Source organism: Ctenopharyngodon idella, chromosome 23, assembly GCF_019924925.1.
Source record: "Ctenopharyngodon idella isolate HZGC_01 chromosome 23, HZGC01, whole genome shotgun sequence".
Taxonomy (NCBI): Eukaryota; Metazoa; Chordata; class Actinopteri; order Cypriniformes; family Xenocyprididae; genus Ctenopharyngodon; species Ctenopharyngodon idella.
This window is the reverse complement of record NC_067242.1, coordinates 11,004,400-11,021,261: the sequence shown is the minus strand read 5'-3', so window position 1 is coordinate 11,021,261 and position 16,862 is coordinate 11,004,400. Positions and strand designations below refer to the sequence as shown.

Here is a 16,862-nt window from a genome sequence, read left to right as displayed (position 1 = left end):
GTCTCATGATATTGCCATGACGGGAAATTAGGACAGAATACGCCACCGCTACATTTACATTACACCTCCACTGTCGTTTTGCTTTTTATAGAAATAAAAAAAACCATTTAATTCAGTTGGAAAATGGTCGCTTCACTTCAATCCCATCCAGCACGATCTTCAAAGTTGTACATAGTGCAGCAGGAATCAGAGTTCACTGATCATGTGACAAGAGTAAGTGACAAGATGACTGACGAGACCATGGCGGAGGAGAACGTGGCAGAGCCTAAGTGTCTTACGAATGTCTTATCTTGTAGAACGCGTGCTCAGCTCCGCCGCTTCCTATTCACAGAGTATGCGCGATCGCGAAATCACAAGCGAAAGTAAAACGCGAGTGTGCATTCAAACGCTATTTCGATACCCCGCATTTACTTGAAAATGATTTTTAAAGCATTAGAGGTGCAAAATCCATCCATTGTTGACTTCATTCCACCATTCGACCCTGTTCAAACCAAAGATAAAAAGATCACAGAGGTAGACTATAACTATCATTCTGTTTTTAATGGATAGATTATATTTTTAAACCATTTTATTGCATATTTTAAGATACTTTTTCCTACTCTTTCCTAAAGTGTTAAATTCACTACCATATTTTCAATTAGTTTGGTATTTTTCAGTGTATGTACATTTTTTAATGGAGAATCTGTCTCCAATGTTGCTGTGATTATCACGTATTTATTTATTTATTTCATTTTAGATTATATTTTTTCAGAAAGCTCATAATTGGTTTGCATTATTTTTATAGGTTCAAAGTTAATCGACTGCTAGCTAACATATAGCAGGTCCAAGGTTTTTCCCCAAAAAGTAAGAAATATCATTACCATCACATGTAGTATATACTGTTGTACCATTTCAGTCACTGTATTCAATATGTGTTTGTACACCAATTTAACAATAAATAAACTAAGGTTTGAAAAACATACTTGGAAGCATCTGGTTTAAAACAAACAGGTATTTATCTTATAATAGGATAGTAACACTGTATAAGCTTGGCTCTGTGACACACACACACACACACACACACACACACACACACACACACACACACACACACACAGGCTCCATCTGTTCCACTTTCTCCCCTAACCAGGGCGTTGTGTCGCCCCTGACAGTGTGAGGCAAGACAACCTTGCTGAAGGCTTCATTACCATTATAGTCCTGCCAGGCAACACTGAGCTGCACAGGCAGCCAGACCGCTGTTTACAAGTGTTAATACCCCCACGGTCCGGCCTAGCTGAGAGAAAGTGGATCAGATGTCCAGCAGACACACAAACAGGCAACAGTTTCAGTGTTGCACTGCCTAAGCGCAGCGTTTTAGAAATGGCAGCGGAAGCCCAACCGCTCATCCCCTGAGAGAACGACACTTGCTGCCTCGGCGAGAGGAAAAAAACAAACTTGTCTTTCGCTGAATGCTCCCTTAGGCTCCGTTTTATCAACCACAGCGACTTCTGTGCTCTTGTCTTCTTTCTTTCACGTTGTGGAGTGATCAAGCTGCCTTTTTTATTCTTTGAGGCTAACAAATTTTCTCATACAACTCGCTGTCCTCCATCACCCTTTCTTATCTCTTCTGTCTTCAGTTTGGCACTGTTTTTCTTTGTCTTCCTTCCTCCCTTGGTTTCTTTCTGTCTCTCAAGCGTCATATAAACCGTGTCCAGGCTGGTGCTCGGCTGCTCACTCTTCTCGGTCTCATCGAACTTGCCGCAGGTGAGCTGTCAGTCAAAGGAGGGGCTGTCTAAAAGCACTGACAGGTAATATTAGTCTGGAGCCCTTCCCTGGCTGACACAACACCACCTTGTATCCCAGATTAATATACAGAGACAACTATAGGGCTTTTCACTCTGCGCTTAACCCCAGGTTATCGTCATTCTAAACGTCGCTTTTAACCCCGGGTAAAGGAACGTTTCACATTTGTAATTTAGAAGAGGATTTAGCACCGCTTTTCACCTGGGGCTATGAAACCCTGCTCTGGAGCAGAGTTTGCACCACTTTTGCAGTGTTAACCCAACATTGTAGTGCCAAACTTGTACGGTGTGAAATGATGCAGTGTTAGACTGTTACATCTAGACGCTTAGCAGCTAGATGTGCAGCGTTAGAGCTTATGTAATCAGGTCGCGTGCTGCGTTTATCCAATCAGTGACACTGACACCGCAAATATGCAAATAAGAACTTTAACCCAGGGTTTAGGAATGTACAATGTGAAACAGCTTATGAATACCCAGGATTAATTGTTAACCCTGGGTAAATTATGAGCCATGTGAAACGTGAAGCAAGATAACCCAGGATTCTGTTTACCCGGGGTTTAGAATGACCCAGGGTTAACTATTTCAACACTTAACCCCGGGTTATTGTCGTTCTAACGTTTCACACTTGTAATTTAGAAGCGGGGTTAGCACCGCTTTTTACCCGGGGTTATAAAACCCTTCTCCAGTGCAGGGTTAGCACCCACATTGCGGTGCCAAACTTGTACAGTGTGAAACGATGCGGTGTTAGAATGTTACAGCTAGCAACAGAAAACCAATCGTGTACCCATATTTGCGTGATTTGGACAGTCACGGAAACACTGTGCATTGTATATAAACAGGAAATTCAGGTCTGGTCACGTGCTGCGTTCATCCAATCAATGACACTGACACCGCAAATATGCAAATAAGAACGTTAACCCAGGATTTAGGAATGTACAGTGTGAAATGTCAGCTTATGAATACCCAGGATTAACGGTTAACCCTGGGTAAATTATGAGCAGTGTGAAAAGTGGGGCAAGATAACCCAGGATTCTGTTTACCTGGGGTTTAGAATGACCCAGGGTTAACTATTTAAAGTATAAAAAGCCCTTAGAAGTAAGTACCATTTGTTGCTTGATTTCCCTGAAAGAGGTTAACACTGTTTGAACATCCCAACCACCTCAACCCAGCAATATTAGCTCAACCAGTGGCATGAGTTTAGGGTGAGACTACCTGTTTGACCTTACCAATGACAAACAGAGTGTTTGGGAAACCTGTTTGAACACATTCATTGTTTTTGCAATTCTGTTTGGTGATGTTAGTGGCACAGGAATCATCCACTTTATCTTTAAAAGCCTTTTCCCCCCAAAAGCATCCCATCTACCCGCTCAATCGCAATCATGTTTATTTTAGGTTACATATGGGGTCATTTGTGCGTAGAGATGTGAACGGGCCTGTGGAGAACAGTTTAGAGCTTTGCTTTAGTGCACATTAGATATGAAGGGACTCAGCCGGCCGCTGTCCTGTTCGCCTGGCCAGAGTGAAGATGTACTGTTATTGCCGAGCGATTGTCCGACTGCTCAATTGGGTCTTTCATTAGCCTTCTCTCATATCTGACCCACGAGACAATGGCCAATCGCAATGCATAACACGCTGCTAGCATCGTTCCGGGAAGCTTTAGTGCCGCAAAAGTGTGATGGGCTAAAAGCAAGGGTTTGACAAGAAATTACCATTGAATGAATGTATGGCTATTACATATAAATCAACTTTAAATCTGCAGAAAAATCCAGATATACTAAAAAGGGTATTAAATGATTGCTCTGAGTTATGAGTTATTATTTAAAATAAAATAATAGTTATTATTACTTTTTCTTGTTAAATGTGAAGTGTCATTTCTGAGCCACTAGCACCACCAAATTTAAAGGGGTACTTCACCACTGGCAAAATGGCTTTCAATAAAACTTGTCAGGAAAAAAAAAAAAGCGAAAACATTTTTGAAATCGGTGCTACCTGACTATAGAAAACAAAGAAAAAAGGCTGTTGTCTTCCATTTTGCCAAATAGGTAGGAAAACTTCAACACCCATAATGCCCTAGGTTGCCATCTAACATGACGTCCACTCGTTTTGCGTCATCCAGCAGACTTTTGCTGACAAATAAATGTGAATTTCTCTTTCCAGGTAACACGTAGAGTGACTAAAAATTAGGACTGCGCTTATCGTCGTTCTAAACACCGCTTGTAACCCCGGGTAAAGGAACGTTTCACACTTGTAATTTAGAAGCGGGGTTAGCACCGCTTTTTACTCAGGGTTATGAAACCCTGCTCCAGAGCAGGGTTAGCACCGCTTTTTTTTTTTTTTTTTTTTTTTTTTTTTTTGGCATTGCAGTGCCAAACTTGTGTGAAGTTTGAAACGACGCGGTGTTAAAATTATGACTAGATGCGCAACGGCTAACCAGTAGCGAGAATCACATTCACGTGCTTGACAGACACAGAAACACTGCGCATTGTATATAAACAGTAAATTAGGTGTTTGAGAGGAAAATGTCAAATGCTGACTGAAAATGCGACAATTTGAGTGAAGAAGAGACCGTTTCATTCTTACCTTTATAGTCCGAAATGTCCATTCAGTATAAGCTCGATATACAGTCAGCAATACGACGATGCGCAATGCTAAGCTATGTAAACATGTCGCGTGCTGCGTTTATCCAATCAATGACACTGACATCGCAAATAAGAACGGTAACCCATGGTTTAGGAATTTACATTGTGAAACGTCAGCTTATGAATATCCAAGATTAATTGTTAACCCCGGGTAAGTTATGAGCAGTGTGAAAGCGTGAAGCAAGATAACCCAGGATTCTGTTTACCCGGGGTTTAGAATGACCCAGGGTTAACTATTAAAGCCCTATTGTTAATTTACATGTACAACCGACATTGTAACAATAGAACGCGGGTTGAAAATCGGTGAAGTTACACTTTAATTATAAAAAATAATAAGCTTTTCAAACAGGTTTCCATTCAGTTTTATTAACTTTATTTTTTATATTTTCAGTTTTAATTTTAAATTTAGTTTAAGTAATAGTGTCTTTGTCATTTGTATTAGTCTTTGTTTTTTAAATATTTTCTGTAGAGTAAATTAAATATTTCTAAATATATTCTATAACATTTTATAATTATTTTTTATTTTAGTTTTATTTTTAGTAATTTTACTAATTTAACTTATTTGTTTCAGTTAGTTCCCAAGGCATCATTTTTTATTTATAAGTTTAAGTTTTTCATGTAATATTTTATTTCATCTTTATTTCAGTGACCAAAAATAATTTGTATTTTTAGTTAACAATAACAAGACTGATTTTAACATTTAAAAAATGCTAATTCTAATTATTTATAGCAACGGCGACGTAACAGATGACAGTTGTTTCAGTGATTGTCTCCTGTTTGTAATATTGTGTTCTCTGTAAACAATAAGTTGAATCAAGCAGCCCGTCTGTCGCATAAATGAATTTTTGCTCAGCTGATGTGTTGTTTACAAATTTGAGGGGATGGTACAAGTGAGAAAATGTGTGTGTGCGCTATAAAAAAAAACATTGCTTCCAATTAGGAGAGTCTGTGTGATAGCCGAAGACACAGGACCAGCACGTGAGGTGGTGGACGCCACCCGGTACTTTTCATTAAACCAGACACAGCTCGATGACTTTTCAGTAGCGGGCCACTAAATTATTACAAAACAAATAAGCGAGGATGATGCACAGCATGCTGGGAGTTTCGAGACGAAAGCTTCCCCTTAATGAGCTTAGGAGAATGTCTTCCTCCCTTCGAGTCGCACCTAGGGCCGGGGTCTTAACTTTTCGCTGTCTCCCAGGGCCTCCCCTCTCTCACTGCGGTTTATGCTGGTTCACCCGAAAGCTTCTCGCAGTGTCATGAAGAAGTAGGAACAAGATGACGGAAAAACATTGTGGTTGTAAAAAGACTTTGCGCTGTCCTGGGTTCAAATTAATGAGGGTTGAACGCTCTTGAGATAAATTTAGGTTTTCATATTTAATTATAGCCTGCTGCAGTGGTTGAGTGTGGATAAATCACACGATTATTATGCTTCAGGGTTGTTTATAGCATTCTTTATGGCTTTTATTTTTGACTCATGAGTTGATATCTTTTCTTAATGGCACAATGAGCAGTTGAAAGAGCAATAAGACTTAATAGTTGGATCGTATGGAAGCGTTCGGCTGAGAAAAGACTCCTGGCTTTGCTTTGAACCTGCGTCTCTCTTTCATGTAGGTAGCCTTGTCATCGCCTGTCTTGGAGTTTTTCACCTTCAGACTTGTTGCTTGACACCCGCTCGCTGTACCTGAAGAAATCAGAAGAGCGAAAGATTAACATCTTTTGATCAGCAATCTCACTGACACCGACTCCGACATTAAATGAATGTTTTATTTTGTATATGTGACGAAAAACGATATTCAAAAGCACAGCCTAACTCGCTTGCCAAGAAATGTCATCTGTTGGCTTCGCATGAACTCTAATGTGGAATATCTTTAGATCTGATTGTAGTTTGATGTGTAATGCGATTATGTGATGCATGTTTCCCTGGTTCGGTTTCAAGCTCTACAGAGATAGTTCATGTAAAAAATGAACATTCTGTCATCATTTATTCATCCTCATGTTCATACTTCTTCAGAAAGCAAAAGAAGATACTTTGAAAAATGTTTCAACTGTTTTTGTCTGTACAGTGAAAGTCAGTGGGGTCCAAAGCAACACTGGAAAAATATTGAGGTTTTTGAGGAAAACATTCCAGGATTTTTCTCCATATTGTGGACATCACTGGGGTACGAGGTGTTTTCTAGCAAAGCAACCAGGCAGCCATTTTCTAAAAAAAAAATACAAATTTATATACGTTTTAACCACAAATGCTCGTCTTGCACTAGCTCTGCAATACGCATTACATAATCATGCTGGAAAGGTCATGCGTGATGTATGCGGAAGTACCACGGTAGAGCGAAAAACTCTCATTTTCTCCTACTACTTCAAAATCATCCTATTTTTTGTAAAGGCCGTTTGACTTTGTCTTTGCACGTTCGCTTTGCAAACACTTGCTTGGTACTTGGTACTTTGTCTTTAGTGTTGTTCTGTGTGTGTGCGTGTGAAGTTAAATTAGTTTGAGTCCTCATTGGTGTGTGTTCACACAGCTGCAGTTTCATGTCCCATCATTACATCTGTTCGTCCCGCTCACCTGCTATTCACAAACAGTCGCGTGGAGCTGCTCCATGGCTCCGTCCTCAGCAGGCTGAAGACAAACTGCCTGCCAGCGTGCTCGTAATATCCCCTCCTGCATCCAGGGGCAGCAGCATGTGGAATCTTTTCATTCCAAACTGCCTTGATTATAATCTAGGGAAATCACAGCAAACAGGTATTTCTCCACTTAAGAACACAACAGGGAAGCGGGCTCAACCTTCCCCTTGTTCACTGGAGCCACCGGCCCTCACACACTCTGCGCCAGCTGCATGTGAAGGTAATGCAGGGATTTGGTGGAGCACACATCAGATTGAAAGAAAGAACCAGGAGGGTTGTTGAGCATTGAAGGTGTTAATTTTGCATGTGCATGGATTCTTTTATAGTATTATGCTGGATTGGAGCTCAGGAGGGGCCAAAGATGCCCTATTGCTCTTGATTCAAATCGACATTTCTTTTCTATAATTGTATATCAAAACCTTGACATTTAATCAGTTCGTTTGGCTTTTTTCTCTATGAATCATTTTACTTGTACTGTAATATATTCAACTATGGTGATTAGGGGACATGATGTCTGTTCAATATATGCAGATTATGTAAGTCCATATTTCTATGATATCTCCCCTATAGAAAATCCATCTAAAAACAGCTTAAGAGCTGGTTTTCATGGTTTATTGCTGGCCCAACATTGTCTTTTATAGTTATTAGCTGGTCCAAGGTGGTCTTAAAGATGGTGAATGTGGTTTAAATATGGAACATCATCTTATATATAGCTATAACGATAACGATGTAGAGAATCTATATCATTGTGATCACTTTCAGAATGATTTTTTTCCAGCTGTTGAACAATAAAACACTGACAGCCAATCAGAATCCATTCTAATTTAAGGGCTCGCACATTTAAAATGGCAGACAACATTGCAAAGAAGTTAATCACTGAGGTCCAGAAAAAGCCATCACTGTTTGACAAGTCTAAACCCCCTTTTCAAAGATACTTTAACGAAAATGGATATATGGAAAACAATCAGCCATACCCTCGGAATAAATGGTGGGAAGTATTAACGAAGAGATCATTATGCCAGGCTAGCAAACAGCGTAACATAAAATTACCTCAGGTATCCAAAGCTAGTTTCAACATCATTGTCTTGCTTCCTTTGAAGTTGCAGCGAACGAGACTAGGCGTTTTTATTCCACTATATTGATTTCGTAACTGTTAGATTAGATCGATTACACTAGCTATTCACTTGAAACATAGCATGCTGAGGACATCTGCTAGTAAAGCTGTGTAAATGCAACAAGAACAGCAAAAACACGTCGTACGCACTTTGAAACCTCAGCGTGTGAGTTTACAATAAACAGACCGTTACTGTTTGTTGGTGTGAACGCAAATATAGTTATCATTATAGTTATCTTTATAGTTATCGTTCTTGGTGTGAACGGGCCTTAAGTCACTTAGTGGGAGCTGTTTAGTTTTATCTCCAGTAAAATTTAAAGTTTCATACTTTGATGCCTTGCAAATGTAACATTTCTGCATTTATTTTACAGTATTTAATATTCCTGTATTTAATGAAAAGATTTCTCCATATGCATCCATAGAGGTTTGGGCTAAGCCCTGAATATCCACTGACAAAGAGCCGCCAAATGTGTAGGAATCCTATGGATAGAGCTGGAAGACCAGCAAAAATTCAACTACCATGTTCCAGAAAGCTGCTAAGAACTGTATTTTTTAGCATGGTGAGAATTGGCTTGGAGAATTAAATAAGTGAGGCCACCCAGGTTCTATATGAGAAGCTCACTGAGAGAGTGTGAAGTGGCCGAGATCATGTTTCCTGTCGACACACTCCTGCTGAATCCATCAACGGGAGAATCTTCCACCCACAATTCCGCACAATCCCTGTTCGCCGCCACGGTAATGTCTTAAGCCTGAATGGCAAATGAATATTTTTGCAAATATATTGCATGATTTTACAGTACAGGGCCTTCAAAAGATACAAAAGTGGTAAACCAAGGACAATAATCTCTCAGAAATCATTCTGCGTGACCTACATCAGTTTTCATTTTACTTTTTATGCACAAGCGATTTTGACAACGCGCGCAGCTGCTTCTGGGACCGCGAATGTAATATCGATCGTGCGTGCTTGCCAATAAGTTTTCTTTCTTTTAACATTAAAACACTGCCTCGTGCAAAACGCCACAAACCTGAAGTCTCACCTCTGCGTGGAATGAAAACGGTTAAGCCCGGAGCAGATTAGACTCCAAATCGCTGTATGTTGACAGAAGGGATCTCATTAATTTTCAAGGATGAAAAAGAGTAGCCACTCCTCAAAAGGGAGCAGCGTGTGTCTTTAATGCCTTTGTTTTCCTCTCCTGTGAGCGTGTGTACTTCTCTGATGGTCTAATGAGGGATGCAGCGCTGATGCTTTGGCACACATGGCATCTGAAGCCCAGTGAATCAGTAATCACTAGTAAGCGTAAATACCGGTCTCCTTGGTGAGAGCATCTTAAAGGAGAACACATGGCACTGCATGAAAGGAAGAGCGTGCTTCACAATTCAACGTAATTGAGTTTGACAGGAAATATAATTGGTTACCTCAAAGAAAACTCAACTAAATCACCAAGTGATATCAGGCATCTGTTTTTGGAGAGTGTATAGTGTAACAAATGTCCAGAGATGAACGTGGGACACAAAGTATCCCACTAGTTAGTTATGTTTTTTCCTGATTAACATAATTCCTTTAGTGAATTGGATAGTAGAAGCCAATAAATAATACTAAATTAATACTGGTTCTTGGGGTAAAGTATTTTACTATTAGGCCTATAGTATTTATTAGGGATGCACCGATGTATCGGCCAATAATCGGTATCGGCTGATAAAACCAATTATTTTCACTATTGGCCGATTATTTAAAAACAGCCGATGATCAGGGCCGATTATATCCTGTCAATCAAAAGGAGGTGGAAAACTGCCTTAAGTGTAACTGAGTTGTTTCATTTTTTATTTGAGTGTAATTATTAGCCTATATCTATAAATGAATAACAGTTGAATGTAATTGTTTGAGCTCTGTTGTTAATTTTAACCTCTAATATTATAGTAAAGTACCAAATGAAAGGTTTAACTGTATGGTTTACAGCATTAATTTGGGGAGATTTTTTCCCTCAAGAAAATCAAATCGTTATCGGCAGATATCATTCTGAATAATCGGATATCGGCGGAAAAAAAGTTAGTATCGTGCATCTCTAGTGTTTATTAATATTTTGAATTAGGTTTTATTTTTATATTTTCATTTTTCATTTCATTTTGTATTTTGTTTTAATTTTTTAAATATTTCTATTAACTTAACATTTCAGTTAGTTGCCAACCCAGCATTTTTATTTATTTTTTAATTTTTTTCTAGTTTTTTAAATGTTACATTTTCCATCTAATATTTATGTTTTATTTTATTTTATTCCAGCTTTAATTCAATTACCCGAAACAATTTTAGTTTTAGTTAAAGGGTTAGTTCACCCAAAAAATGAATTGTCAAAAATTAATGACAAAAATGTCATTAATTACTCACCCTCATGTCGTTCCACACCTGTAAGACCTTCGTTCATCTTCAGAACAAATTAAGATATTTTTGATAAAATCCAAAGGCTCAGTGAGGCCTCAATTTCCAGCAAGATAATTAACACTTTCAGATGCCCAGAAAGCTACTAAAGACATATTTAAAACAGTTCATGTGACTACAGTGGTTTAACCTTAATATTATGAAGTGACAAGAATACTTTTTGTGCACCAGAAAAACAAAATAACGACTTTATTCAACAATATCTAGTGATGGACGATTTCAAAACACTGCTTCATGAAGCTTTGAAGCTTAACAAATCTTTTGTTTCGAATCAGGAGCGTGTATCAAACTGCCGAAGTCAGGTGATTTCAGTAAACGAGGCTTCGTTACGTCATAAGTGTTTCAAAACGTTACGAAATTTCAATGGTTCACCACAGGGGGGGGGCGATGATCTCGGGCGGTGAACCCATGAATCAAGTCTATAGGTTTTACCCGATCTCTGATCAGTTTTATACATTTGTGGACATTTTAATTAGACATTAGTAGGCCTATAATTAAAAAGAATAATAGTAATCTCTTATTTGGCTCAGCTAAACAGGCCAATAAGAGACTATTCATAGTTTTCACATGATGTCACAGCCTTAAAGGAACGCCCACCTGGAGGGCAAAACAAGGCTTTCCTCCATTGCCCGCCAGTCATTTTTACCAGGTTTGTAGTAAGATCTAATGTAGTAAGACAGTGATATTAAAACACCAAATTCAATACACACCTTATTGATTATGCATACTTTGTACAGGCAAACAAATGAACACAGAATACTAATGCAACACGAGGTTTCTCGTTAAGCATTTTTTCCATCGAAAACCATTATAAAGAAAATGAGTTGCATTCATATTCTGGGCTCATCTGCTCGCCTGTATATAGTATGCATCATCAAAAAGAGTTAAACTGAATTTGATCTTGTAATATCACTGTTTTAGTACATTAAGGCACTTTAAGGGTGCGTTGCACTCATAGGTTGCACTAAGGATTCTTTAGCCTGGCGTCGGTTCACCCTCCGCCTGTGCTGCTTGATCAGCCCTTTAATTCTAACGGTCTTTCTGTGTTTAAAATTAAGTGGTGCAGCACAACTCGATTTAAAATAAAACCCCAGATCCTTGATTAGTGTTAAACTTAAGCTTAATTTAATCCTTATTGTTGCAACCCACCCTAGTGTTTTTCATGTTAGCTTTTTAAAAAATCGTCCCTGCTGTTTTTAGTGATTGAAATAACTGCAGGTGCTGTATATGGATCACAAGTGCCCAAAACTTGCATCTTGTTCACATATTTTGGTTTTTAAGATGGAAAATTGACAGGCTTGTGCTGCAGTTACATGGCTGTTTTGCCCTCCAGAGCTCCGCGACAGTCACGTGACTGAAAACTATGAATTAACTACTATTATTCTTTTGTTTACTGAAATCACGTGACTTTGGCACTGAGCACTCGGATTTTATCAAAAATATCTTAATTTGTGTTCTGAAGATGAACAAAGGGTGTGGGACGACATGAGGGTGAGCAATTAATGACAGAATTTTCATTTTTGGGTGAACTATCCCTTTAACAATAACAAAAATGGATGAGATGTAACAATTCGATTACAATTCATTGTGTTTGTTTCTTGTTCCCCATAGATTCTGCCCAGTTTTGGCCCGTACCTGCAGGAAAAGAAGGAGGCGATTGCGAACCACAAAAAGAAACTGAAAGACTACAGTGACGACGCTGTTTCCACTGAAGGAACGAGAGTTTACACTCCCAAGGGTCCCGTGCCAAGAGTTAAAGTGGGTTTGCTTAAAATTGCTTACACTTGCTTGTGTATTGTTGAAGCTCAGAAACATTTTCCAACCTCAAGACCTTTGACCTTTGGTCTGAAGTTCCCATATGTTTGTGTTTTTGTGCTCAGGATGTGATAGCCAAAGCTCTGAAACACATCGGTGCCTATCAAGAGCTAAACATTCAGGAGCAAGTGCAGGCTCTGATCGATCCGGAGATGTGCATTAACTGTGGGAAGTGTTACATGACCTGTAATGATGCTGGATACCAGGTGCGCACCTTCCTCCGTCCACCCACCCACACAGAAACACACACATACTGCCTGTTTGTTCCCACACAAAGCGATAGCTCCAGCCTCTGGCTGTAAAATTACAGCTCTTGGCCCTTCCAGGGCTCCAAGACTTCAGCTAGTAGGTTTATAAACTGAAAAAGAACCATGTCCTGCTCTCAGCAACTAGCACTTTTTCATCTCTAGCTAACAGAATGAGGTTTTCGTTTGCAAAAACAATGAAAATATGCCATAGAATGGGCAAAAATGTGGCCTAGCATGCTTAACATTCTCTATGACTTAAAATAATATACTAAAGTCAATACTTAAACTATAAATACTATAAATACCAAACTAAAATAATTTGTTACATTTATATAGCACTTTTCTCGGCACTTAAAGCGCTTTACATATGGAAGGGGGAATCTCCTCGACCACCACTAATGTGAAGCATCCACCTGTATGATGCAACGGCAGCCATATTGCGTCAGAACACCCACCAGCTTATTGGTGGAAAGGAGATGGAGTGAAGAAATCCAATCAGTATATATGGGGATGATTAGGAGGCCATGATGATGGATAGAGGCCAATGGGCAAATTTGGCCAGGATGCCAGGGTTACACCCCTACTTTTTTTTCCCACAAGGACATCCTGGGATTTTTAAAGACTGCAGAGAGTCAGGACCTCGCTTTAACTTCTCATCTGAAGGATGCATTTTTTTTTGACAGTATGGTGTCCCCATCACTATACTGGGGCGTTAGGACCCACACAGACCACAGGGTGAGCACCCCCTGCTGGCCTCACTAACACCTCTTCCAGCAGCAACATAGTTTTCCCAGGAGGTCTCCCATCCAGGTACTGACCAGGCTCAACCCTGCTTAGCTTCAGTGGGCGACCAGTCTTGGGCTACAGGGTGATATCTGCTGGCGAAACCAATATACCTATATTTATGGCATCACTAAGGTCTACCCTGACATAAAAAGGTGCATAAAAAAAGCCATTAAAAAACAAAAAAACAAGTGCTGCTATGGCGCCTCTTACTGGCAGGCTAAAGATGGCTCATTAGCGCACATGATTTTCCCTTTAGAGACTCTAATGAATATTAGCGCTGAAAACGGTGATGTCCCCTTGTGCTTCAGCCTGCAGAAGTACGGCAAGTGGGATGGCTCTGACAGTTTTATTAAAGTATTCATCTCACCCTCTCCTGTTAAATAAATGTCCCTTGCAATTTATCATAAGGGTATTGATGAAGTAGAGTGCGGGTTTTATCAAAGCAGTAATTGTTCACAGTGACGCTCATTGTCTGTGAGTGGATCTCTAAGAGGAATTACACATTATTAATGCTTTCTAATATAGAGGAGCATTCGTCAACATAATGTGTCACGATCAAATAGGTGGCCCATCAAGCAATACAAAACAGCACTCTGACGCGCTAGCAGCAATCCGGTTATGTTTGAAAAGGTGCCCGTACTCGATTTCACCTGCCAAAATAATGTCTAATCTTCCTGTCGTACAAACACAATATTTTACTGATTGTTTTACCAGTTTAGATTGATGGGCGTTCCTTCCTCTGCTCCGGAGTGTATTCACGTTTCACCACAATATTGAGCAAAAATTAATAAAAAGTTATATGTTACATAAAGGAAATGAAGCCTATTTTAAGCCCATTTAAGATTTTTTGCATTGTGGCAATATTTCATGACAACTACACAAATTCTCATTACTGTCTATAATCTACTTTTCAGGGTAATTAAGTTTGAGTTTTTTTTTTTTTAAAGAAAGAAATCTAATATCGCTTCACGTTTTCATTACTTTAATATAGTTTTTGTACTGTATTTCAGTAAAAATAATAATTACATTATATTATTGTTGTTGCTGTCATTGTTATTATTAATCATCATTTTTAAATCAGCTTAAAAAAATTAAAAGGCAGATACTATAAATATTATAATTATGCATAAATACTTCAGAATTTTGTCAATTTTATTATATTGGTTTTTTTTTTTGTACTGTATTACAGTAAAAATAATAATGAAATAGTTACATTATTATTGTTGCTGTTATTATTATTGTTGTTGTTGTTGTTGTTATTGTTATTATTAATCATCATCATCATTTTTAAACCAGCTGGAAAAAATATAAAAGGCAGATACTATAAATATTATCATTATGTATAAATTCTTCAGAATTTCAGAATTTTGTCATATATTATATTATATTATAATATATTATATTGTATTATATTATATATTGTTTTGTACTGTATTACAGTAAAAATTAATTACATTAATTAAAAATTAAATTAAAAATAATTACATTAATTATTGTTGTTGCTGTTATTATTATCATTATCATCATTATTATTATTATTATTATTATTATTATTATTATTAATCATCATCATTTTTAACCAGCTTAAAAAGTTAAAAAGCAGATATTACAAATATCACAATGTAAAAATACTTTACAATTTTGTCTATTATATTATATTGTTTTTTTTTTTTTACTGTATTACAGTCAAAATAGTATTGAAATAATTACATTTATTTTTATTATTATTTTATTATTAATCATCATCATCATTATCATTTTTAAACCAGCTGGTAAAAAATTAAAAGACAGATACTACAAATATTATCATTATGTATAAATTAGTCAGAATTTTGTCATATTATATTGTTATATTATATTATATATTGTTTTGTACTGTATTACAGTAAAAATTAATTACAAATAATTAAAAATTAAAATGAAAAATAATAACATTTATTATTGTTGTTGCTGTTATCATTATTATTATTAATCATTATCATTTTTAAACCAGCTTAAAAAATTTAAAAAAGCAGATATCACAAATATTATCACAATGTATAAATACTTTATATATATATATATATTATTTATTATTATTTTTATTTATTTATTTATTTATTTATTTATTGTATTTTAGGCCTAATATCAATATTTTATGTAATACTATGTATATCAATGTGCATAAATTTAATACATTTAAAGGCAGATTCTAAAAATACTGCCATGATGTATAAATGCGATTTAGATGATATTTCATTGTTTGTTTGTTTTTCAATACAATAATGAGAATTTAACCCTAAAACCCTGAAATGGCAAATATTTTTTCTTATTTTGATTTTGGGAAATGTGAAATATGACCCACATGACATGTTCTTGACAGGTTTCAAACATCTGTGTCACTCTGTGTATGGGCAGCACACAGTCTTTGTTGCATTTGTATTGTGTGACGTCCAGCCGTAGCAGGTTGTCGCCCCTGGTGAGGATATAATGATTCTAATGTCTCTGTGTCTGGCAGGCCATTGTGTTTGACCCCGAGACTCATCTCCCCGCGATTCAGGACAGCTGCACCGGCTGCACTCTCTGCCTCAGCGTCTGCCCCATCATCGACTGCATCAAGATGGTTGCCAGGACAACGCCTTACGTGCCAAAGCGAGGCCTCCCTCAAGTCGTGGAGCCTGTGTGCTGAGAGAAATCCGAGACCAAAAAGATAAAAATGTCTACATCACAGCATCGAATTTACCTCGTAATTGCAGTGTGAAGAATTAACTTTGTTGTGGGGTGGGGAGGGGGAGCAAATAATTAGATTTAAAAAAAATAATAATTGCCTTATTTTCAGGAGCCAATTATCTAGAAATAATCTTAGGGGGTGTAAAGCGTGGTGTTATTTTGAAACAATAGCAAGGCAATTTATCGAGGTGAGGTTCCTGTCTCTCTTTCTCTGAGGGCTGATGGGAATGAATCTGAGCAGTGGGAATAATGGCTGTTTATGCAGATGTGGGAAGACTGTGCTCTGCCTGAACGCTGTATCCTTTAACAAGAGCCACGATGATGGATCGTCCACTACATCCACAACAGAATGCAATCACATATACAAGAGGTGGTGATGGGAAATGAGGAAATGAATGGATTTTAATTGAATGGTGGATGGTTTGGCACGGAATCACACTCAGTGTTGTTTTCCAAAACATATTATGATTCGAAAACGTTTGTTTGATGTTATATATGCTATATTGTATCCAAAAAGCCTGCATACCTCTAAAACTAAACACAAAGTATTAGTTAACCACTTTTATTTCTAATTGACATTAATGTCCCTTTAACCCTTAATAACAAATGTGGTTGATTTTGATTGCATTAGCCATCTGGATAGGGTCATTTAGAGAGCCGGTCTACCCTAGAAATATACTGAACATTTAAGTAAAGGTCATCTATGACTAT

General features: G+C 37.7%; 1 protein-coding gene across 4 annotated transcripts in view; it reads left to right on the top strand.

Moving 5' to 3' along the window:
* Positions 1 to 16,862, top strand: part of dpyda.1 (dihydropyrimidine dehydrogenase a, tandem duplicate 1) — a 242,322-nt gene that overhangs the window by 224,956 nt on the left and 504 nt on the right. For all 4 annotated transcript variants that reach the window (XM_051881563.1, XM_051881564.1, XM_051881565.1 and 1 more), the window contains 3 exons: positions 12,205 to 12,351; positions 12,474 to 12,614; positions 15,940 to 16,862. The exon at positions 15,940 to 16,862 is cut by the window's right edge. In XM_051881563.1, coding sequence (XP_051737523.1) covers positions 12,205 to 12,351; positions 12,474 to 12,614; positions 15,940 to 16,110 — 459 coding nt within the window. In that variant the 3' untranslated portion in view covers positions 16,111 to 16,862. The remainder of the gene's footprint in view (positions 1 to 12,204; positions 12,352 to 12,473; positions 12,615 to 15,939) is intronic.